This window comes from Rhinatrema bivittatum, chromosome 16 (assembly GCF_901001135.1).
Source record: "Rhinatrema bivittatum chromosome 16, aRhiBiv1.1, whole genome shotgun sequence".
NCBI lineage: Eukaryota > Metazoa > Chordata > Amphibia > Gymnophiona > Rhinatrematidae > Rhinatrema > Rhinatrema bivittatum.
This window is the reverse complement of record NC_042630.1, coordinates 32459590-32482649: the sequence shown is the minus strand read 5'-3', so window position 1 is coordinate 32482649 and position 23060 is coordinate 32459590. Positions and strand designations below refer to the sequence as shown.

General features: G+C 45.2%; 1 protein-coding gene across 2 annotated transcripts; it reads right to left on the bottom strand.

Moving 5' to 3' along the window:
* Positions 1-1576: 1576 nt before the first annotated feature.
* Positions 1577-21476, bottom strand: LOC115077184 (protein disulfide-isomerase A3-like). 2 transcript variants are annotated; one of them, XM_029579448.1, is made up of 13 exons: positions 21212-21476; positions 20735-20813; positions 19978-20095; positions 19057-19164; positions 17135-17261; positions 13412-13525; positions 11675-11800; positions 10187-10369; positions 8508-8616; positions 5186-5314; positions 4248-4327; positions 3972-4029; positions 2923-3055 (listed from the first exon to the last, which is right to left on the bottom strand). In XM_029579448.1, the coding sequence occupies exons 1-13, from the start codon at positions 21400-21402 to the stop codon at positions 2954-2956; spliced, it is 1524 nt and encodes a 507-aa protein (XP_029435308.1). In that variant the 5' UTR covers positions 21403-21476; the 3' UTR covers positions 2923-2953. The 2 variants fall into 2 exon arrangements, with proteins under 2 accessions (XP_029435307.1, XP_029435308.1); XM_029579447.1 differs by lacking the exon at positions 3972-4029 and having other exon boundaries at positions 1577-3055.
* Between the last annotated feature and the right edge of the window lie 1584 nt (positions 21477-23060).

The window sequence follows — 23060 nt, the reverse complement described above, 5'->3', positions numbered from 1 at the left end:
AGGCATTAGAAGTTAACAGGCCCTACATAATTTTTCATGACGATAAGGTCACTCTAGGAACACATCCCAAATTTCTGCTGAAGGTATCGTCAAAACCTCACGTCAATCAACCCATAGAGCTTCCCATTTTTTACCCAAAGCCTAACTACACAAAAGAATCAACAGAGATACCACAACCTATACTGTCGGAGAGCCCTTCTCTTCTATCTAAAAAGAACATAACCCTACAGTAAATCTTTACAATTGTTCATATCATATTCCGATCATAAGAAAGGAGAGAAAATCTCGAAACAATTTCCAAAGAGACCTTCCAGAGAGGTTTAAACTACTTCAAACAAGGGAAGTCTCTAAGTCAACTGCTTTCTGTAATCAAAGACCCCTTTCAGAAATTCTGAATGCTGCAATGTGGTCTAGTACGCACACGTTCATCAAACACTACATCCTAGCCCGCTTCCTTCTCCAGACACTGCTTTTGGAACATCTGTTTTGGAAAGCGTTGTTTAAATCTACGAAGTGGATAGGAAGTGGATACGAAGTGAAGCAAGATTAGAAAAAGCAACACTTCAACATCCACAGCTTGGGAGTCCCACTCATGTGGCTGTATTGCGTGCTTGTCCACGGAGAAAATAAAGTTTCTTACCTTAACAGGTATTCTCCATGGCCAGCAATGCAAACAGCCACACAATTCTTCCCACTTCTCCGGAAAGTAAAAAAAAAAAAAGAAAAAAAGTAGAAATACAATTTGGACACATACATAAATACCTTTGGTCGCAAGCTTTTGGATTAAACTGACAATGTGAGAGAGAGCACCATTGGTGGGAACACCGGCACATGCTCAGGTAAAAGTTCAAGAATTTTCTGAGCCATATATGGAGAGCTTGCTCGAATTCGTCGCTGGAGGCTGATGTCAACCACTTGTGTGGCTGTTTGCGTTGCTGTCCACGGAGAACACCTGCTACGATAAGAAACTTTATTTTTTTTTATCTAAATAGGTTGAAGTGTGCCCGGTTTGTGCTCTAAAAAAGAGCATTTAGAGAGAGAGAGCACACATCTGACTTATCAGCTGCAAGTTAATGACACATTGAGCCTGAAGAGGATTGGGGTATTGCAATTTTAGCTGTCATTGTTTTAATTTCTATACTGCGACTTGAGTATCGGGCCCCCACCCCACTCCAATTTAAAGCAGAGGTTTTTTTGTAAATTATATTTTATTAGTAAAGTATCTGTAACCGTCACATCAATAAACAAGAAACATAACATCATTTATCATATTACAAATCATAATAAAATAGGTTTCCGTCAGCTCTGGTGTAGCATATGTTCACTTCCATAATTAAGCATAACTTCGGTTGGATAATTCTTCTAGTCCCACATAAAGGTCGAAATCTCAAACTTGTAAGAACAAACAGGATCTGTAGCATCCGGAAAGCATTGTGTCCAGGTGGGCTAGCTACTCTGGTGTTACTGACGGATCCAACCGCCAACTCTGGTAGGGAGACCAAACGGCATTGAATCTGGGCACATGATGTTTCCGGGAAGGTGTTTGCACAATTTTTTTATCACTGCCATACAGTCAAAATACTCCTCCACCTCGGGTATCCCCCGGAAGCGTACGTTTTTTTTTTTCTACGACTCCGATTCTCTTAAGTCTTCTAGTTTGGCTTGTAAGTCAGTGTACTCAGAGGAAATTTGTGTATATTGCGCTTGCAGAGTGTCCATGCGGACCGATTTGAGCATATAATCGCATGTTGCAATCTCCGCACCTTCCAATCTCCGCCATTTCTTACCTCATATCTGACATCAGCGACATTAGTTCTTTTTTATTGGTTTTCATATCTTTCCTGATTTCTCCAAACCAGTGTCTGAATTCCTCTCTCGAAGGCATTTCTGTGCTGACTGCTTCTTCATCGCTGGAGTAGGAAACGTTCTCCTCTTCAGGCGGGCTTGTGCACACGGTTTCTCCACCCTCACTAGTCCCCCCTCGGACACCGTCACATTTTTAGTGTACGAAAACTGCCTAAAATCCATTCCTTTTTTTTCTTCTGGGCCATCGGTAATGATATATCTGTTGGATGCCAAAGCTTTTTAGGAAGCACGGTTTGTTCTCACAGGCAAATTCTAGATAAGCGGCTCAGGGGAGTCAGGGGCTCGAACTCGTGCGACCATCTTGTCCTGTGGTGCTAGCGCCCCCCCCCAAAGCAGAGTTTTAATCGCAGAAGCACCCCATGCCATCACATAAACTGTGTAACTTCTATTTGTTAGTAATCATTTATTGTGCTGGTGCAGTTGACTGTTCTTTGGGTACCCCGGTGTGCTGTCACACATGTATTGATGATAAGCGAAAACCTGGCTGAATGTAGTTTGCTTTGTTTTAAAAAGATGACTTAGAAAATTGTTTTATTTCCTTTTCCTATACTTGAGTTACACCAAGCCTTTGTAGTGTTTTTCCTGCATAGAAAATTGCGTTTTACTTCTGTATTATAAAGAGTTGCCGCTGGCTGAGATACTCAGTATCCCCTTTCTTTTGAATGGCGATTGCAGGTGGTACTCCCGTCCCTGTCAGTGTGTCACCCTCACTCTCAGGAAGTAAGTCCGGACGCCTGGCGTTGGCTCGCCCGCAGGCAAGATGCTGACAAACGACATGCCACTGCAAAAAATGAAAAAAGAGCTCCCATAGCTATTCCCTACTTGGAATTTGTCCAGCGGCAAGGCGAGTCCACTGAAAACCAATCACCTGGCTCCAGTGTTTGAAATATGTGAAGAAAAGGCGTTATGGATGGGTTTGTCACAGGCTGCCCGAGCCTAATCCATACCGAGGACAATTCAGTTATGGACAGGACTGGAACACCGGTGGTGTCTTGGCAGTGAACATCGCTTTTCATGCTGGTGAAAATGCCACACAGTTTCTCCTTCCCCCCCCCCTCCCCCGTTTGCTCCAGCCAGGTATTCCTCCTTAAAGTTCATATTTTTTCTTTTTGCTTCTTCCCACTGCAACCAGTGGGTAAGTTGACTTCTTTTCCAGGTATCTGAGCAGATCCTTGACTCGCCAGTCACCCTGGAATCAAAAGCATTTGATTTTATTTTTTTATAAACAACTTGACCTAAGGAGAGCAATATGGACAGTTTTCTGTGAAGCTGTAGTTGACTGCAAGTGAATTTAAGGCAACATGTTAAGAAAGATGATATCTTTGAGTTTGTTTGTTCAGAAGGAAAAGGTAAAGTTAGAAAGTTGTTTTTTTGGTTTCAGGGGCTTTGTCTGAGAGGTACTTCCTCATTCACCCTTTGACTTCTTTGCTTAGCTCTATCAATAGTTACTGCAGCTATGCAGACTTCTTAAAGTGGCCCAGCAGGGAACTTAGAGAAGACCTAAGATGGTGCCTATATTTCTAGTACACAACATCCCTAGCATGCAGAAGTAAAAAATGCACTAGATCTAGGTCTCCAGTAACATTTCTGAAAACCTGTACAGTTCCGAAAACCACTGGTTACAGCAAGGCGCGTGGAGGAGTAGCCCATTGGTTAGAGCAGCAGGATTCAAATCCCACTGCTGCTCCTTGTGACCTTGGGCAAGTGGCTTCACTCTCCCTTGCTTCAGATGCAAACTTGGGGCCTCATTTACTAAGCATTTGTTCCATAGACATGGGTCTTACTAAATCAGGCCCTCAGATTGTAAGCCCATTGGGACAGGGAAATACCTACAGTACCAGAATGTAATCTGCCTTGAAGTGACTGAAAAGCAGAACGTAAATAAATAAAAACGAATATTTAAAAAAAACAATAAAACAAATCTGCAGCTTGTGCCATTTCCTTCCTTTGAAGCTCTTGAACACTCATGTTTGCATGGAGCGGCAGTTACAATCCTAAACAGAAGGCGTGGGGTAACCTGCCCAGCCTGGGTAAAGCCCGCTTGTACCTTCAGATCTGAAACTGATTAATCAAGTTTGGGATTATGCAAAAGAAAAGGATTTTACCTCATAAGGCTTTGGAGAATGCTTGGCGTCCATGGGTGCAAAGTAAATAGTTGGGAATCTGTTTGAAAAGAAAAAAAGCAAAGCCACCCTGATTGGCACTGCTAGAAGGAGGTCAAATGTCCCATCTGAGCATCCTTACCCCGGGCCTAGATTTAACCGTAGGCAGCGCGCAGGAATCTCCGGGCAGCCACTGCTGTGCGAGCCACTTGTTTTACATCATCAGCTGTGGCACTGTGCCATCTTGGGGGGGGGGGGGAGAAATCCACCACTGCTTACCCCGTGACATCGTAGGGAGGAGGAACGTCATTGGCCGTGGCGTCCATTTTTGCAATCACAACATTGGGATCGTGCACAAGCTGGAAAACAAATGGTTGTGTGAAAGGAAAAATAAAGCCATGCTATTTACTAATCAACTCAAGCGAGTCGCATGACTTTTACAGAAAGAAACTAAAGGGTGCAGTCAGATTAGTTCCCTCATGTTTTGTTTTAGTAGAGAAAGGGAGTTATCTATGTACTTGCCATAATAGCTGCAATTCTAAAATGAGCTTAGTTTCTCTTCTTTGTGAGCCATTGTTCATCAAGCACACTTCTTTGATCAAACAACAGCCACAGGAGCAGGAGAGGAAGCAGCCTAGCTCTTATTGGGTTTGTGGGGGGCCTATCCTTCAGGACTATTGCATTTTCTTTTTGGCAACTGCATTTTGCAACAGAAGCCCAACTGAAGTTTGGGTTCCCCCATGGCCACCTGCTGATCTAAATTTAGGGCCAGATGACTTTTATATTTGCCACTGAATCAGCCAGGAAAATAGGTTGGTGGATTCTCCCTACGTAGAAGTGCTTATTTATTAATTTCACAAATTTATAAACCATCTTCCCAGCTTTCAAAAACTCGCTGGAGGTGGTGTACAGGGTAAAATCCGGCTACATTAAAACATTGCAACCAAACAAGTTTTTGCTAAAATAATTCTACGGTTGGCACTATCCAGATAACTGATGTCTTGGAAAGCGCGATATGAGAATCGTGTGATAAAATCCTCCTTGACATAAGCATCTGTAGCTATTGTAGAGGAGTGAGCAACAGGCAAACAGGCCCCCCTCAAAAGAATTTGGTTTTGTTGGCTAGGATTGTGCCTGCCCTCACAAGGTGTTCTGTGCTTCCCTTTCAGTCTCTTCCGTTTCGGGCCAGTATATGCGAGCACAGGAGAGATACTCACTATTTCAGCCAGCTCTTGATATTTTGGCTCCAGGCTTTTACATTGGCCACACCAGGGAGCAAAGAAGTTAATTAGAACATCCTTGGCTTTGTTATTCACAATTTCATCAAAGTTGTCTGCTACAACCACCTGAGGATATTGCAGGAAGAAGAGACATGTCAGCCTCAGACACGCATAAAACATTAATAACTTGAGAACCCATCAAGGAAAGCAATTCAAAAGTAAGCAGGCCTCTTAAACTAAACGCATAAATAGAAGAATCTTGCTTTTCCTTGTTCTGCTCTTCCCTGCTATATTAGCATATTGACCAAGAGTTGCTGAGAACAGTTAGCCGAGGGTGACTCAAAACAGTTAAAGTTCCCATAAAAGAATAAACAATCCTTGGGCATCTAAAAAGAAGAAATCAAGGTATAATTGAAGGATTAAAAGTGTATGCAATTTGTGCTGAGGCCAGATTTACTAAGTCGTTTTTATCCATGGACAGGGATTGGGGGAAAAGGCCTTAGTCAATCAGGCCCAACCATTTAAATACATGCAGTGAGATTTAGAAATAACGAATAGACTTCAACACTCCTCCAGTCTTGCTTAAGAGATACAAAACAATGGGTTTATTTATTGATCTCGTTCAGTTCAAGAGTCTCTGAACATATTTTTTTTCTGTCTGTATCATCCCAACACTAAATCTAAGGAAAAAACACAGACCCACAGTGTAAAGCTTCTAAAGTCTGTGCAGAAAGCAGTATTTCTCTTGAATCCACTTTTAAAAAGTGCTTTTAAGTTTCTAGAGTTGGATTTCTAAGCATTTCCCTATTTAAATATTCGTAACCTGCACGCTCCAAAAGTTCAGGGCAGGGTATGACATCATCTCAGAGCAGCTCGGATTGAAACGACAAGACAAGCTGTGCCAAAACGCAACAGGATCTGCCTGATTTGTGCTGGGTACAAGATGTTATTCATGACACTGCAGCTGCCTGAGACGAATTCAATCCATTTCCTAGCGTGGCCAGATGGACTCGAGACCAATGGGTTATGTTCCCCTGTCAGCAGATGGAGACAGTCAGCTTTCAGAGCTGACATTACCCTATATCCATCCCCACAGTGACCTCAGCTCTTCAGTATTTCTCCATCTGCAGCAGATAGAGGACGAGCTTTCCCTATGGGGATCGCTATTCTTTTTGGAAGGAAAAAATTCAACTTTTAAATTGGAGAAAAGATTGAGTCCCACTCTCCTGCAGTGATATCTAAAGGTCCCTCCCCCAGATGAGAATTCTTGAAGTGATTTCCGAGATCCTCGGAGGTGTGCCTTGGTCCGGTAGCCAGTGCCCGGCGTGGATTTTGCTGCTTAAATTCTCGTTCGGACCTGGCCGGAAGAGGAGTTGCTATATGCCCTCCTTCCATGGCCCCTTCTGGGCAGGGTCATTCGCAGAATTGAGCACCACAGGGGATTAGTCCTTCTAGTAGCTCCAGATCGGGGCTCCAGATCGGCCCAGGCATCCGTGGTATGCAGAGATTCCTAGTGGAGACCCCCCTGTGCCTCCCACCGCACAGGGACCTGCTACAGCAGGGACCAGTCCTTCATGAGAATCCAACTCTATTCTGTCTTAAGGTCTGGTCCTTGAGAGGGCTCGCCTGATGAAGTGACGATATTCTGCAGCAGTAACTGCCACCTTACTCCGCACACAGAAGTCTCTACGTCCCTAGCGTATGTGCGGGTCTGGAGAGTATTTGAGGCCTGGTACGAGGAATGCGGTGTCTCTCCTCAGGAGGTCAAAATCCCACTAATTCTGGAATTTTTGCAGGATGGCTTGAATAAAGGTTTGACCTTTAACTCATTGAAGGTCCAGGTAGTGGCTCTCTCCTGTTTCAGGGGCGGGGTGCCCAGAATCCGCCTGTCAGCTCATCTGGATGTGGTCCATTTTCTGAAAGGATTGAAGCACCTCCAGCCACCTGTACAATGGCCGGTTCCCTTGTGGAATCTTAATCTAGAATTGGAATTTTTGGCAGGGCCTTCCTTTCAGCTGCTGTGCAGTCTTTCCTTGCATTTATTAACCTTGAAAACGGTGTTCCTAGTGGCTATGCTCGGCCCGTCACATCTGTGAACTACAGGCTTTGTTGTGTCGGGAACCATTCCTCTGGATGACTCCAGGAGCGTTACAGCTTCGTACCGTTCCATCCTTCTTGCCCAAGGTAGACTCGGACATTCATTTGAATCGGTCTAATTCATTACCATCCCTAGATAGGGACAAGGACGTGGAAGAATACCACCTCCTCCGTCATTTGAATGTCAGTAGGCTTATGGTGCGGTATCTGGAAGTTTCAGAACCATCCAAAAGATGGACCACCTGTTTGTCCTTCACGGTGGAAGGAAGCAGGGCGAACCAGCTTCACGAGCTACCATAGCTTGCTGGATTAAGGAGGTGGTCACAGGAGCCTGTGTGGAGGTAGGAAAGCCATTACCTTCTCAGATTAAAGCTCATTCCACTAGGGCTCAGGCGGTCTCATGGGCGGAAGCTAGACTGCTGTCCCCCATCGATATCTGTCGAGCGGTGACGTGGTCCTCCTTGCAAACCTCCAGGTTCTGTCGCCTGGACGTTCAGGCCCGAGAGGATTCAGCCTTTGCAAAAGCAGTGTTAACCGGCCTGCGGGCAGCCTCCCGCCCCAATCAGGAGTAACTTTTGTACATCCCATTGGTCCTGATTCCATCTGGCTACTCGCTAGGAAATGGAGAACTTACTTGCCTGATAATTTTGTTTTCCTTAGTGTAGACAAAGACAGATGGACTCAACATCCTGCCCATGGCTGTCCAAGAGCAGTGCCAAGGATTCACCCATGGAGTGAATATTGATTCCAAGAGATTACAGGTAAGCCATCATCCAGTCCCTAGATCAGGGCATCTATAATCTTGCTGGGATTCAGTGTTATGGTTATCCATTTTTAATCAAGTTTTTTCACTAGTATGTCCACAGTGGCTTTTGAAGAGAATACTGAAGGGCTGAGGTCACTGCAGGGTTGTATCTAGGGTGAAGTCAGCTTTAAAACCTGACTCTGTCTCCATCTGCTGGCAGGGGAGCACATAACCCATTGGTCCTGAGTCCATCTGTCTACACTAAGGAAAACAAAATTTATCTCCATTGTGTGGCAAGGTCACATGTAACAGCGAGTCACCCCCCACCCAAGTGCATTAGGTGGCCTGTATGGCTGAAGAGTTGTGGCTGGGATGGGCCCAAAGAACTAAAAACAAATGCTATCAATTTCTCTAAAAAATAGAAGAAGATAACCCAAGGCAAACTAAAGCCTACAATGATTTGTGGAAAGGGCGCACCTGCACAGGCTCGTCCTTCTTCTCTGGGATGGGTTGCGATTTGAAGAAGCGCTTCAGTGTCCCATTGAAGTACCACTGGAGGAAACGCTCTAGGGCTTCCCCGTCCCTCCTGAAGCAGCAAAGAATAGAAAAGAAGACATAAACAAATAAGAAGAAGAAAGCGAGGCGCTAGACACGGACAAGGATTGTCATCTCCTTCAAGGCAGATATGGATCAGTCCCGCAAACGTAAGCTGGACGCCTAGCATGCTTTGTTCTGTGATGGAATTGGGATATCTTTATGAGGACTTGCAAAGAAAAATCCTCGGCCCAGCCCTGTCCCCCTCTGTCTTCGAGAGGAAAATGTTTGCAGGTCTTGAATCCTTTATTGCACCAACAAAAATATAATATGGTGTCCTATTGACACTACAGAAAGTAAGGTTTTCAGGATCTCCCCATTGAATATGCATGAGGCATACAATATTTACATGTATTGGAGACCCAGTATATTAAAGTTTGCCTTATGCATATTCATTGTGAGTATCCTGAAACCCAGACTGGCTGTGGTTTGGGAACAGTTTGTGCCATATGAGCTTTGGAGAACACATGGGGTCCTATCTTCAGATGGAACTGAAGGACGGACGCAGCCTTGCAGCCACGTCGGAGGAAGGGAACCATGGGGGTCTCATGTACTTTACATACAAGACCTTTTTTGTTGATTCAATAAAAGGTTTCGCAACCTAGAACTATTCCTGGGGGGGGGGGGGGGTTCAAGCTTTTCACCGGCTACTAGAACTTTGTCTTCAAGACAGCAAGACCCTAGGGCAGAGAAAACCTCGGTTCTCCGTCTTGAAAAAAGTCATATTTCATAATTGATAAAAACCAGTTGGCCTGCCCACTTGGTTATTCCTGCTCATGCTGCCAAGGATCTATGCCAGCTGTAGAAACTACAGCACGTGTAGGATCTCGCTCCTTATCCACATCGCTTCTCTACCATCCATGAGTAGACGAGACTACGGGTTCCCACATGCAGCCAGCCCCTCCTCCATGCCTCATCACCAAGCTTTACAGTCCTCTAAATCGGATCTACTAAGGGTCACTTGAAGGCTCACCCAAGCTGCGCTAGGCCCCAAAATTCTCTATAAAAGATTTTAATATTGAGACTTATGCGATCCTAATCAGAAGTTAAGATGGTTAAGCAGAATCTTTTTTTTTTTTTTACCTCTTTCCAAACATTTGTGAGCTACTGTGCTGAGTATCAAGAGCAGGAAAGCATACAAAACACTGCACCCTGGTGTGGTATGGCAGTTCTGGAAAGAAGCAGCAGTGGGAGATACAGGAACTGTTTAGCCGGGACCCTACACAGATTTAACTCGAGGGCTGCCCGAGTTGCACTCAGGCTGAACTGGGAAGCACAAACCGAAACTTGCTTTAGAGAAATGTCGTTTAGAATGGATAGGGAATGCCAGGGCCTGGAATAGTTTTTTGCTTCCTGATTTGATGGGAGTGTTTTCAATAGATGTATTTGAGAATAAGATGAATGTTTTCTTGGCTGCTAGGAACCCTGGTATGTATATGTACATAGATAAGCAGCAAAATTCACTTAGTGCCCAGAATGACGGGCACATATTTTTCACTCATACTAATCCAGCCGCCACCTTAAGTTGACTCCGCATGACGGATTTCTCCCAAGCTACTCACGTAAAGGTCTCCTGCATCACGTATTTATGCCCTTCCGTGGTCTTGATCGTCACCACTGGAATCTCCCCATCGCCTTTGGAGAGTCCGAATTCCTGCAGCTCAAACTCAAACTCTTGCCGGTTGGCGATGGCGTAGGCCAGCTTTTCACCAGCGTCCAGAAATTTCTTGGCAACCATCATCACTCTACAATAAAAATGGGAGGAAATGAATACAGCAGCCGGCAGTGAGCTCCATCGAGGAAGCTAGCGGAGCTCTGGCTCTCAGAGCCACAAGCCGCGCAAAGGCCTTTTTGCCTGTATTTAAGTGCTGTTTACCCCCGTTAAGGAGCTGCTTTGAATGCTGCTTATTCATTTTTCATTTGCACACTTTTACCACATGCGAAGCCATAAAGAATTTGCGCTCATAAAAAGGGAAAATTTGTGCAAACCCAAGTTAATATTTTTACACACGAAGAAGACTTTATGAAATTTGGCGCACTTTAATGCAGGGGGCCTTAGGTATGCCAACTCCATTATCTTGCACGAAAAGCAGTGGCTTTAAATCTGGTTTATCAAATGCGCATCCAGAGAAGTTCAGCGTTGGTAGACTTGTGGGCAGGGAAAAAGAGCTGACAAGTGCCCAGATCGAGCTATTTGGTGACTTACAGGTCGATCCAGTAAAGTGTGCTCCGTCGGAGCGCACTGTCACCCTGCTCTGGACGCGTGTTTTCCCTTACCCCTTATTCAGTAAGGGGAGGAAAACACGCGGCCCACCCGCGGCACCTAATAGCGCCCTCAACATGCAAATGCATGTTGATGGCCCTATTAGGTATGCCCGAGCGATCCAGTAAGTAAAATGTGCAGCCAAGCCGCACATTTTACTCTAAGAAATTAGCGCCGACCCAAAAGTCGGCGCTAATTTCTTCCGGCGCCAGGGAAGTGCACAGAAAAGCAGTAAAAACTGCTTTTCTGTGCACCCTCCGACTTAATATCATAGCGATATTAAGTCGGAGGTCCCCAAAAGTAAAAAAAAATAAAAAAAAAATTTTGAATTCGGCCCGCAGCTGTCGGGCCGAAAACCGGACGCTCAATTTTGCCGGCGTCCGGTTTCTGAGCCCGTGGCTGTCAGCGGGCTCGAGAACCGACGCCGGCAAAATTGAGCGTCGGCTGTCAAACCCGCTGACAGCCGCCGCTCCAGGCCAAAAGGAGGCGCTAGGGACGCGCTAGTGTCCCTAGCGCCTCCTTTTCCTCGTTTGCACCGCGTCACCTCATTTAAATACTGGATCGCGCGCACCGGCGAAGGGCCGGTGCGCGCGCCGGGAGAGCAGGCGTTCGTCCGCTCTCCCACGGACTTTACTGGATCGACCTGTTAATTTGCTGCTGAGCACCTGGGGAGGATTGTTGCCTCTTTCCCTTACAGGGTCGCTTTGGGGCCACCCACTCTTCTCTTGTTGCCTCTGCACGATTACCCCCTCATGATTAAGAAAAGAAGTATTGTGGGTCAGAGGACCTGTTTCTCCAGTAGCTGGTCCCTCGGGAGTTCTTGTCGTAATCCACGTTGTAGAATGCCACCATCAGATCTCGGTCATTCAGCTGTTCTCTGTTCTCAATCGTCATGAGGGGGCAGAAGCCAAATCTGGAAGCAAAATAAAAGGTAAGGCCCACCCAAATGTGCAGTGGTTCTCCAGGGACTACCAAAAACTGTTAACAGACGCCTTCTTCCCTCCCCCGAGCACCTGTGGAGGGCTGACCCAGTCTTGCTTATAGAATCGCCATCTAAGAAGCTTGCAATCTTTCATTTCTTATTCAGACAAGATGGCAAATCCCGGACTGTCTTGAGCGGGATGTATAGGACAGAACAAACAATCACACATGGTCTTGTGCCTGTTGGCAGATGGAGGGGAAACAATGGATGAACAATCTGGCCCCCCCGAGTACCTCTTGCAGCTTCTGACACCCTACGTCCCTTCAAGAGAACTCCTCATAAAAAGCCCTTCTTACTGCCCCCTCTCTTGACCGCCATAAAACTGTCCTGCCCAAGGCAGAAAGCTTTTAGCTGCTGAGTTCCCACATTCGCCTTGAGTCGTGCTACCTCACCTTCCGTACTGAAAGCAAAACCCGGCAGCTCAACCCGACCCTCCTTCAGGCTGAGCTAACACCACTGAGCAGACTGCTTTGCAGGATTTCACCTGCTGGATATATGAATATTGGCTTCGGAATTAAGGTGACCACCAATCTAGGACGATGAGGACTGCACTAAGTGTTTATTTTTTCTTGTTCTTACTGTGTTTTTCCTTCAGATTTTTCGTTCAGTTTTTCTCTTCGTGTCTGGCGTCCTTTGAGATGTGCATCGCTTTGAGAGATTTCTTGCGATCGGTAAGGCGATTTTATAAATCTTCCTAAATAAATAAGTTAAAGGCCAGTGCCATGGCGGACAGGGCAAGTGTGCAAAGGGGATCATGGAGACCACCGCTGTCAAGTTCTTTGGGATTGTTTCTCTAATAAATATGCAAGCTCATCACGTTGCTGGCCATTGATTTACCTACTAGTTAGTTACCTGCTGGCTTGACATGCCAGGAGTGAACTGTTCACCTTTATTCCGCACCCTCCCTAGAACATCTTTCATCTAGCTTGGCTGATGACAGGAGGAGATGGACGTAGAGGTGTTGAGTACCACAGTGGACTTTATTTAATGGGGGGACAGAAATCTGTCCAAAAAAAAAAGGTTGCTAAAAACAGCATATTTTGTTCACTTCCTGTTAGCTGTAGGCTGAATTGCAAAATCAACCAATCAAAAAAAAAAAAAAAATCAGCTGCCTATCCAACAGCTCCTGTGTGGATCGGTAGCTTATCATTGCTCCTTGACGAGCAGGAAGAACAAGTAAACTCATTGTGTATGCTCTTAATATGAGTTTAACATTTGCTTTAAGAAAAAAAAGTATAGTGTACTTGTTAACTCAACACACAATTATTAAGAGAGCCTGAGATCATTTACAAAGACTAACCAGCGAGAGTGGCTTTCTGCTTTTGCATCAGGGACATCACAGTTGCTAACTGAAAGGGGATGTCCCTGGTTTGTAGGAATTTAGACCTGTTCAGTCGTTGTAGGAGAGGCGAGTGAAGGAAACGAGGCATGGTGAAGCCTGCTGGTGTGGAGGGCTCCACTGAAAGTGCCTTAGGCCTCACCGATCCCAAATACCTACTAGTATGTCTCTCCGAGCAAGTCAGTGCAACGTATTTTTCTTACATATTCTTCTGGATGTACTTCTTAATCCGGGTGACAGAGATCGTGCCCTTAAATCTCACGCTGCTGTCCTCGAATTTGCTTTTCAGGTGCAAGGGTCTGAAAAGAATTATCCCCCTAAAGACAGAGAGAAGTATGTGGAACATTCAGCATCTTCCATGATGATCAACCAGAATTAAATCAACAGATGTCGATGAGAAAAATGGTTTGAGAAGAAATGTCGATGAGACAAAGCTTGAGAAGAAAAAAAACTCTTGTACCATCCTTTTTTTTTTTTTTTTTTACACAAGTAGAAAAAAGGTTCCCAGCACATAGCTCATGCTGGGAACCTTGTTTTATGTAATTTGCATTCTAGGAACATAGAAACATGACAGCAGATAAAGACAACATGGCTCATCTGGTCTGCCCACCCATCCAATTTATCTAGGCTTACAATTCCCAGCACTCCCTCAGAGATCCCCTGAGCTTATCCCATCCTTTCTTGAATTCAGATACTGTCCTGGTCTCCACCACCTCCATGGACCCTTGTTCTAAAGCCTCCTTTCTGTTGAAAAAGGCTCCCCTCCTGTGCATGGAAACCTTTGGGACATTTGAATTTCTCTATCATATCTCCCCATCTCGCCTTTCCTCTAAGGCAGCGGTTCTCAACCAGTGTGTTGCCAGGCACACGCAGGTGTGTCACCACACTTCCCGGTCCCCCGCTGGCCCAGCTGCTCCCCCTGCCCCATCGAAATAGGAACTCATCTTCCGCCCAGGCTTAAAATGCTAATAACCTGGACAGAACATGGCAGGAGAGCTGGAATCAACAAAGCCAGCATGGTCTCTTCTGCCCGCACCCTCCCCCTCCCCGCTGCGACTGGAAGAGGAAGTGGAGTGCAGTAGCCGCGCGCGCAGGAAGAAGAGACCATGCTAGTGTTCAGTATTGGCTCGCAGAAAAGAGGCGCGGAGCAAAAAAGGAGCAACGTCAGCCCCCCCGCGGCCGATGGGACTCCTTTCTCGAGGCCGCAAGGGCTGGAAGTGGAGGAAGCTGCTGCTGTCACTAGTTCAGTGGGAAGAGAGAATGAGTGTGCAAGCATATGTGTTTGAGATCCTGTATGTGTGAGTTTGAGATCCTGTGTATGTGAGAGTGAGTGTGAGAGTCAGCATGTATGTGAGTGGTTGAGAACCTGTGTGTGTTTGAGATCCTGTGTGTATGAGAGTGAGTGTGAGAGTCAGCATGTATGTAAGTGAGTGGTTGAGAGCCTGTGTGTGATTGAGATAGCATGAATGTAAGTGTATGAGAACCTGTATGTGTGAGAGAAATCATTTGTATGTGATTGAGAGCCGGTGTAGGTGAGAGAATATGTGATTTAAAGCCTGTGTGTCTATATGTGAAAAGAGAGACAGCATGTGTGTAAATGTGTGATTAAGAGCCCGTATAAGTGAGAGAGAAAAAGCATGTGAATATGTGCGTGATTGAAAGCCTATGTAAGTGAGAGAGCACGTGTATATGTGTGTGACTGAGAGCCAGTGTGAGGGAGAGCACTTGTGTGTGACTAAGAGAGAGGCGAAAGTTGCAAGCAAACCATCCCTCCTCCTGCTAATTCAAAACAATCTCAGGGCACCTGGATATCAAACGTTCCCAGGTATGCAGAGCAAAGCTTTTTTTTATCCTTATTATTTTTCATTATTGGGTCTTTGTGCCCGCTATTTTGAACTATTTTATTGGTTTCTAGAAATTTTTTATGAGTTTTTAATTATTGGATATTCCATTCATCAACTGTTTCAAAATAATCTGTTCTTTTTATTATTACAGTTTTACTGCTGTTTATTTAATATTTCTTGATTTGTTTTATGACGACTGGTAAGGTTTCTCTTTTTCCTTTGTTGCACTGCATACAGAGACTCTGGCTTGTTGCGGTTTCCAATTCAGTTTTTTCTGCATGCTTCTAGTTATGCGTTTTGGTCTCTTTATTCTTTGTTAGGTGAGAGTCAGCACATGTGATTCAGGTGAGGTTTTCTGCTGGCGTGTAGTTTCTGTGTAGGGTTGTATAAGCAGCCTGACTTGGTCCGCTTTCCTAATAGGAGATGTATTGGTGTCTTAAGGCCTGGTGTAATATTTTCAGTTTTGCCTTGTTAAGGTGCTTACTGTTTGAGTGCTGGAAATTGGTGTTGTTTTGGTGTGGGATGTTTACTATTTTATGCAATTTATATTCAGACAGAGTACTTATCTTTATTGTGTCATTCTTAACAATAAAAATAATACTGGGCCTTTATTTTTTATTTCTGCTGAGAATTGTAATGAGCAGTGTGTCACACATGTGAGTGTGGTCTGCCAGCTGTGTCACGATGGGAAAAAGGTTCTAAGGTATATGTTTAGATCTTTAAGTCTGTCCCCAGATGCTTTAGAATGAAGATCACTGATCATTTTAGTAGCCACCCTTTGGACCGACTCCAACAGGTTTAAGAGTGGAGTAGTAGCCTAATGGTTAGAGTAGCAGGCTACAAACCAGGCTTCGAATCCCACTGCCAGTCCTTGTGACCTTGGGCAAGTCACTTGACCCTCCATTGCCTCAGGGACAAACTTAGGGGGTTATTTTCTAAATGTTTATCGTGTGCGTTAGGGCCTTATCGCATGCGATAAATCCCTATCACACGCGAAAAGGGGCTTTTCGCGTGTGATAGGATGTTAATTAGGGGGCGGGGAGGGGGAGGAGTCATCTGCGCTTCGCTGCCGGCAATAATATGAGGAACATTATCACCGGCAGTAGCACGGCGAATAGCAGCACCTTTCATGGTGCTGCTATTCGCATGAAAGGCTGCAGCCAGCAAAATCGCACAGCTGTGGTGTGAATGGCTGCGGCTGCCTTTTGCAGGCCCGCCTCTCTTTTTTCGCTGGATTCATCATTCTGCGCAGAATGATGAATCCAGCCCTTAGATTGTAAGCCCTCTGGGGATAGAGAAATATCCGCAGTACCTGAATGTAATCCACTTTGCAGTGCCAAAAAGCAGATTATTAAAAAATATAAATCCTTTTAAAGATACACCTCCCTTTTTCTGCTGACCCTTCTTCTCTCTATACAGCCGAGCATTTTTCTGGCTTTTGCCACCTCTTTGGCCACCTTAAGATCATCAGCTGCAATCACCCCCAGAGCCCGCTCTTCCTTTGTGCTTAGAGGAATTTCCCCTCCAATACTGCGCCTCTCCCTTGGGGTTTTACATCCTAAAAGCATGACTCCGCATTTTTTAGCTTTAAATCTTAGCTGCCAGTCTCTAGACCATTCCTCGAGCTTGTTAGATCCCTCCTCATGTTTTCCCCGCCTTCCTGGCTTCTACGCTATTGTAGATTTTGGTATCATCGGCAAAAAGACAAACCTGCAGATGTTTTGCTGTGATGTAGAGTGGAGCGCACTAAACTCTGAAAGGCAAAGCCTCCTGGTTTAACTCAACCATTGCCATTCACTGAGTCACCTTGAGCAAGTCATTTAAATGCCTTGTGCTCCAACTGACACTCTTCGGACTATGGATAAAGGTTCTGATTCATCTTGATTAAAGCTCTGTACACAGGCTGAAAATTTTTAATGTTAAATAAAGAATGGTACAAATGTCTAACTGGATTTAATGAGGCCAACAAGCCAGGCGATCGTAGACAGGCAGAGCAGGCCCTCCAGACCCATTCCAGAAAAAAAAAATTAAAATGGCAAAGCATTTTCCAGAGCTGCATCAAGCAGCGATGTCTGCACTCACTCCTTCTCGATGCTGTATTTCTGGAGGAGTTCGGAAGCAGTGGTGTAGGCAAACCTATAGATTTCCAGGCTGTTCTCCGCCTTCAGGAACTTGGTACGGCCAGGGCTCCTGCTGTCTGCAAAGAAACCTGGAAGCCAGTGACAGAGCTGCTAAAATTAAAGAAATGAAAGCAATGAGGCAAGAACCACCCCCCTCCATCAACTTTGGGCCGTACCATCCTGGCTTTTGCAGGGAACCATTCCCAGATTTATAAGGTTAGCAGGCCCAGCTTTTGGCAGAGGCAACATAGGCACGTATCTTAGTGCCAAATTTGGAAGGCTCCCACAAACAGACTCCTGCACCTCTTTGATTTTGGGGAGCAAAACCCTCCATGCCCAGTCCTCTGCCTATGGGGGCAAGATTCTCCTGTGCACGCGATTCAGTAATTTAATTTATTTAAATTAGGGCCGGCGGTAAAAAGATGCGCTAGGGACACTAGCGCATCCCTAGCGCCTCTTTTTGGACAGGAGCGGTGTCAGCGGGTTTGACAGCCGATAATCAATTTTGCCAGCGTCGGTTCTCGAGCCCGCTGACAGCCACGGTTCGGAAACCGGACGCCGGCAAAACAGAGCGTCCAGTTTTCGAGCCGTGGGCCTATTTCAATGTTTTTTTCTTTTTTTTTACTTTTTTTAACTTTTGGGACCTTTCATTTAATATCGCCATGATATTAAGTCGGAGAGTGCACAGAAAAGCAGTACCTTTGCGTAGGCGCTAATTTCTTAAAGTAAAATGTGTGGCTTGGCTGCACATTTTACTTACTGAATCGCGCGGGAATACCTAATAGGGCCATCAACATGCATTTTCATGTTGCGGGCGCTATTAGGTTTGGGGAGGTTGGACGCGCGTTTTTGACGCGCTAGCTTTACCCCTTATTCAGTAAGGGGTAATAGCGCGTTGAAAATGCACGTCCAATCGTGGGTTAACAGTGCGCTCCAATGGAGCGCACTGTTAACCCGCGCTCCATCGGAGCTCCATCGGAGCGCACTGTACTGTATCAGCCTGAAGGTGAGGTATCCAAAGTTAATGATGTACAGAAGCTTTAAAAGACCAGTCTACGACGTAGTGAAAGATATTGTTCTACAGCAAATCACAGCCTCTTATGACAAGGCACAGGTGAACGAGGTAGAGAGAAGAGCTTCTCTTGCCTTCCTGCAACATCTACCCCATTGATATTTGCCTTCTGCCAATCTACCATAGCTATTACTTTGCAACAAACAAGAGAATTCCCCTAGCCTACCCCCACCTCTACTCCATGTATACCGAATTGAAACATATTATACATACCTTGCTTTGTTTAACTATCAAGCAATCATACATGTTAAATTATAATATATAACAATTACACCTGGACCATTTGTTTAACTTTTTTATCTTTAAGCTGTAATAAATGTTCGATGTATTAGTCAAAAGGGAACGCCTGGCTCCCCGCACTACTCAGCTGTTCGTAAACCCTTGTGAGGTGACATTTAGTTTAACTTTTATCTTTTAGCTGCTATAAACGTTCTCTGTATTTGACATAAGGAAACGCCTGGTTTCCTGCTCCTCTCCAGTTGTCTGTAAACCGTTGTGATATGTAAAATCGAACATCAGTATATAAAAACAAATAAAATAAAAAAGCGGAGAATAAAATAAAATTTAAGACCCTCCCACATATATGTTAAACTATTTTTTTATTTTCTGCCGTTTTTTGCCTTTATTCCACAGAGGATACTGGACACATCACCTTGTGTTCGCGTTTACCCTCACTTGTCTGGAAACCTTCACCTTTTTCGCCTTCCATTTGCAGAGGGGAACACAAGGAGGCCTGAATTTCACAGTCTTCTCAGACAGTGACACCTAAGCCCGTGTCCCATTCTCCCCACCCACTGGCTGTAGCCACTTACCCACAATCCCAGCGTCAGAGTCGTTGATGAACTTGTCCAGCTCCGCCTGGGTCCTTAATTCCTGGGAGTTTGAATTCATCTGCCTTTTCATATACCTGACAATCGCAGCTGTGAAGGGCAATAGACAGTGCTATACGGTTATTAACAAGTATTTATTAATGATACCACTTTTCCTCCCGATTGGGGATTTTTTGTTTCTTTGCAGGAAAAAAAACCCCTGAAATTTTTTTTAGTATGGAAAGATCTGGTGTCATGAAAAAAATACATCTTTACATGTAAAAACCAGAGATGACAGCCCAGGGATGGTTAATGTTCTGGTTCTGATCTTCTGTTGATGAGGTCCATGTTAAACAAAACAGAAAGCAGCATGAATGATTTACAATGTTCTTTGTAAACACAGTATCTGAGAACAGCAGCGCAACTACCTCTGGGCTGGATAAAAATTCATGTTGCTTTACTTTCCATCATAGTAACACGGTAATGATGGCAGAAAAGGACCGGATGGCCCATCCAGCCTGCCCAGCAAGCTTTTTAGGGTAGTATCTGCCACTCTGTGCAGTACACACCCCTATGTTTCTCTCAGGAGTAGTAATTGCAGCTCCATGCAGTTACCCCCAAGCCTTATAAGTAATATACTATACTGGCTGAATAGCGATTAATATAGAAGGACAAAGGTATATCATATGGCCCCAGAATGGTTAGTATTCTCACTAATCTGCAACTATTTCATATTGAACAATAGCAACCCGCTTTGTAATCTTAGCATCCTCAAATGCATTTTTGGGTAGCCTGACTTAGCTTTTACTTAAAATGGGACCTGGTACATAGATGGCTAGGCTGAAAGAATAATCGAGTCCGGCTTCTTTCTAGCTGCCTAACTGTACCTGTCTGAAACGTGTAGCATGGAGCCCCTGATCTCACCTGCTGTGGGAGATCCTTCGTAGCTTCCATGCTCCACCCCGTGGTTGAAAAGCTTTAGGGTGGGGTAGCTGGTGATGTCGTAATTGTCGCAGGTCTCGGTGTTAACACTACAGTCAACCTACAAACATGACAATATCGGGGGAAACAGTAAAAATAGTCCCAGAGTATACACGGGACCAGCAAATCCTACTGCTTATTAGGCAGCCTTGCAATAGCATTGGCTTGCTATATTATACGGCAGTTAGCAGAACAATAATTATTGCCCTTTACTAGGATCCCTTTTAACAGAATTCCAACAAAACAAAAGATTTTAGACCATTAATTTGACATCACATTGCTGCATGTCAGGTATGGCTAAGCGGTCCTTTTCCGCTCCCATGAAGAAGGGACGCGAGGGGAGATATTCCGCTGACTTGGCTGTCATATTAGCCGGATAAGTTTACCTGGCTGCCTGTGGGACAGCCAGACAGCTGTCCTACATTTATCCAACTAATTAAGCAAGATAAAGTTAGATATCAGCACTTACCCAGCTAAGTAACAAACTGCCTTCCCTTATCCGGCTGTTTAATCGGACACATAGTAAGCTAGATGGCGGCAGGCTGGTGATAGCGCCACTTATGGGCCAGTTGGGCCCCTTATTTTTATCATTACACACTACTCACAAATCCGTGGTACCGAACGTTTCACGGATCGGCAACACACTCATCGTTTTTTTCCTCGGCGAGACATGTCCCTGCCCCGCGATCAGCCTTCTCACCTTAGCGAGAACCGCAGCATCCTGAAGCCTGATGGCTGCCTCTTCGTATTCGGGGGCCAGCCGCATGCAGCGTCCACATCTGAAACGCAAGAGGCGCAGTCTTAGGAGGACAGCAGCTTGGTTCTGTGGCTACTTGAATAGTGGGGGGAGGGGGCTATTTTATTTAAGGGGCACTAACTACATCCGGCTTAACTTTTCTCCTTTGGCTATAACTCCTGCCCTAATTGCTGTTGATGATTGAGGAGGGTTATGATGGAACGGATCCTTCCCTCATTCATTAGTGAGGTCCCACTTAACTAGGAGGTCACGGGCAGGCAGCCACTGTCGAAGTGACTATGACCTAGCTTCTATCTCACCGGGAAGCAAGATTGTCATTTTTTCCCCATCCCCTATAGTTCCCGCCTCTTTTCAAGCGCCCGATCCAAAAGCGTCTTCTCCTGTTGCTGGCCCCGCCCCCTGTCTAAACCCCTCCCTCACCGGGGAGCGAAAAACTCCACCAGGGCCAAGCCACTGTGCTCCAGCCGGGCTTGGAAGTCGCCGTCGCGCAGGTTCAGCACCTCCCCGGGCAGCGCCCGGCTCCGCAGCGCCCAAAGCAACATCTGGAGCAGCCCCAGCAACTGCCTGCCGGCGGCAGGCAGGCCCCCCTGCCCCCGATCGCTCCTCGCCATCTCCCCTCCACCGCCAGCCTCTCTACCAGCCGACAGCAGCGTGGCGACTGCTGGTCCTCTAATAGCAGAGAAAGGTTTGGCCACCCTCCCACTGGGATTGGCTGGTCACGGGAGACTGGAGGGGAGGGGGAGATCTAGTATGCTCCTAATCGGGCTGGGGTCCCTCTGGGGAAAATGCAACTTTTAAACAAAAGCTGCGGGCTAGGAGTGCAATAAAGAGAAATCCCTGGATGTCAGATCCCACGCCCCCCTCCCCCACGAGGGGCGTGACGGTCCTGCTCAATGCTGCATTGTCGCCGCTTGACCCATGTCTCCAGAGTTGTAAAGATCGTTTCTAATCAAAATGTGGTTGCTTTTTGTTGTTGTTGTTTCTTAGCTATTGGAATGCTTATTTCAGCCCCTTTTTTTGGTTTTAAAGATTCTCTCTGTGACCTTCCAATAATGTTACTTGCACAAAGGCACTGCTCTCAATCTTGGAGTTTATGTTGCTTTTGTAAAGGATGCAGCCAGTAAAGAAAGTAATAACAATAAAATGTTTTTGTTTTTGTTTTTTAAAGCTCTTGCTCTTGTTGCATTTGTTTGCACCCAATAGCTGAAGTCTTTCACCCAAACTCAGAAATTGCATTGGATGAAGCTCTGTGAAAGGCTTGGAGCTAATATTTAACAAGTAAACCAAGGGTCACAACAGCCAAGAGTATTCCCAGTAATGAAATGGTCCTCGGGGGGAGGGCTTATCACCAGTTTTAGGCTAATTTGAGAGGTTTTCCTTTTTACTGGTAGCTTGTTTGGCTACATCTCAATGAGCACATTCAGCAATTGCCCAGTGAACTGCAATATATGGTACACAGATACTATGGGAACCAAGCCTCACACTTTTAAAATTGTTCACAGAAGCACACACACACACAGATCATTTGTTCTGTCTGTCTCTCCCCCCTCCAAACTGGGTAGTTGACAGCCCTCATGGAGTTATAATGACCTCTTTTCTTTAAACAATTAATAAAAATGATATCCTGTAGATTGTTTTAGCAACTGACAAGGCCAAAGCAGAAAAACTACAGCACATACTTACACCGGATGCGTTCTTCGCTGATGATGATTCAGAGGAACTGAAGCAAATCACTGTAAAAATGGAAGAAGTAACAGAGCAAACTGACAAAACGAAAGAGTAAAGATCACTAGGACCAGATGGTTTTCACCCCAGAGGTCTGAAAAAACTCAGATATGAAATTGTAGACTTGCATCTAGTAACCTATCTTTTAAAACAACCACAATACCTGGAGGGTGCCCAATGTGTAATGCCAATTTTTTAAAACGGTGATCCAAAAAACTATAGAAAATCTGATGTCGGTACTGGGCAAAATGACAGTAGCCATTCTTAAAAACAAAATTATTGGCCTTATGGATAGACGTGCTCTATTGGAGAGGAACCAATATGGATTTAGCAAATGGAAGTCTTGTTTTACCAATCTATTGGATGTTTTTAAGGTGTTAATAAATGTGTATAGTGGTGAGCCAGTCGATATAGTGTATTTAGAGTTTCCAAAGACATTTTTCAAAGACCCACATGAGAGATTCCTGAGGAAATTAAAAAGTCATGGGGTAGCTGATGATATACTATTGTGGCTTGGTAACCACTTAAAAGACAGAAAATAGAG

Excerpts from the sequence above, each read along its gene's own strand:
- LOC115077184 (XM_029579447.1), bottom strand. The coding sequence starts at position 21,402 with ATGGCGAGGAGCGATCGGGGGCAGGGGGGCCTGCCTGCCGCCGGCAGG. Across the intron at positions 20,096-20,734 it reads ATGCTGCGGTTCTCGCTAAG|GTTGACTGTAGTGTTAACAC; the intron begins GTGAGAAGGCTG and ends TCATGTTTGTAG. Across the intron at positions 10,370-11,674 it reads ACCAGCTACTGGAGAAACAG|AGTGATGATGGTTGCCAAGA; the intron begins GTCCTCTGACCC and ends TTTTTATTGTAG.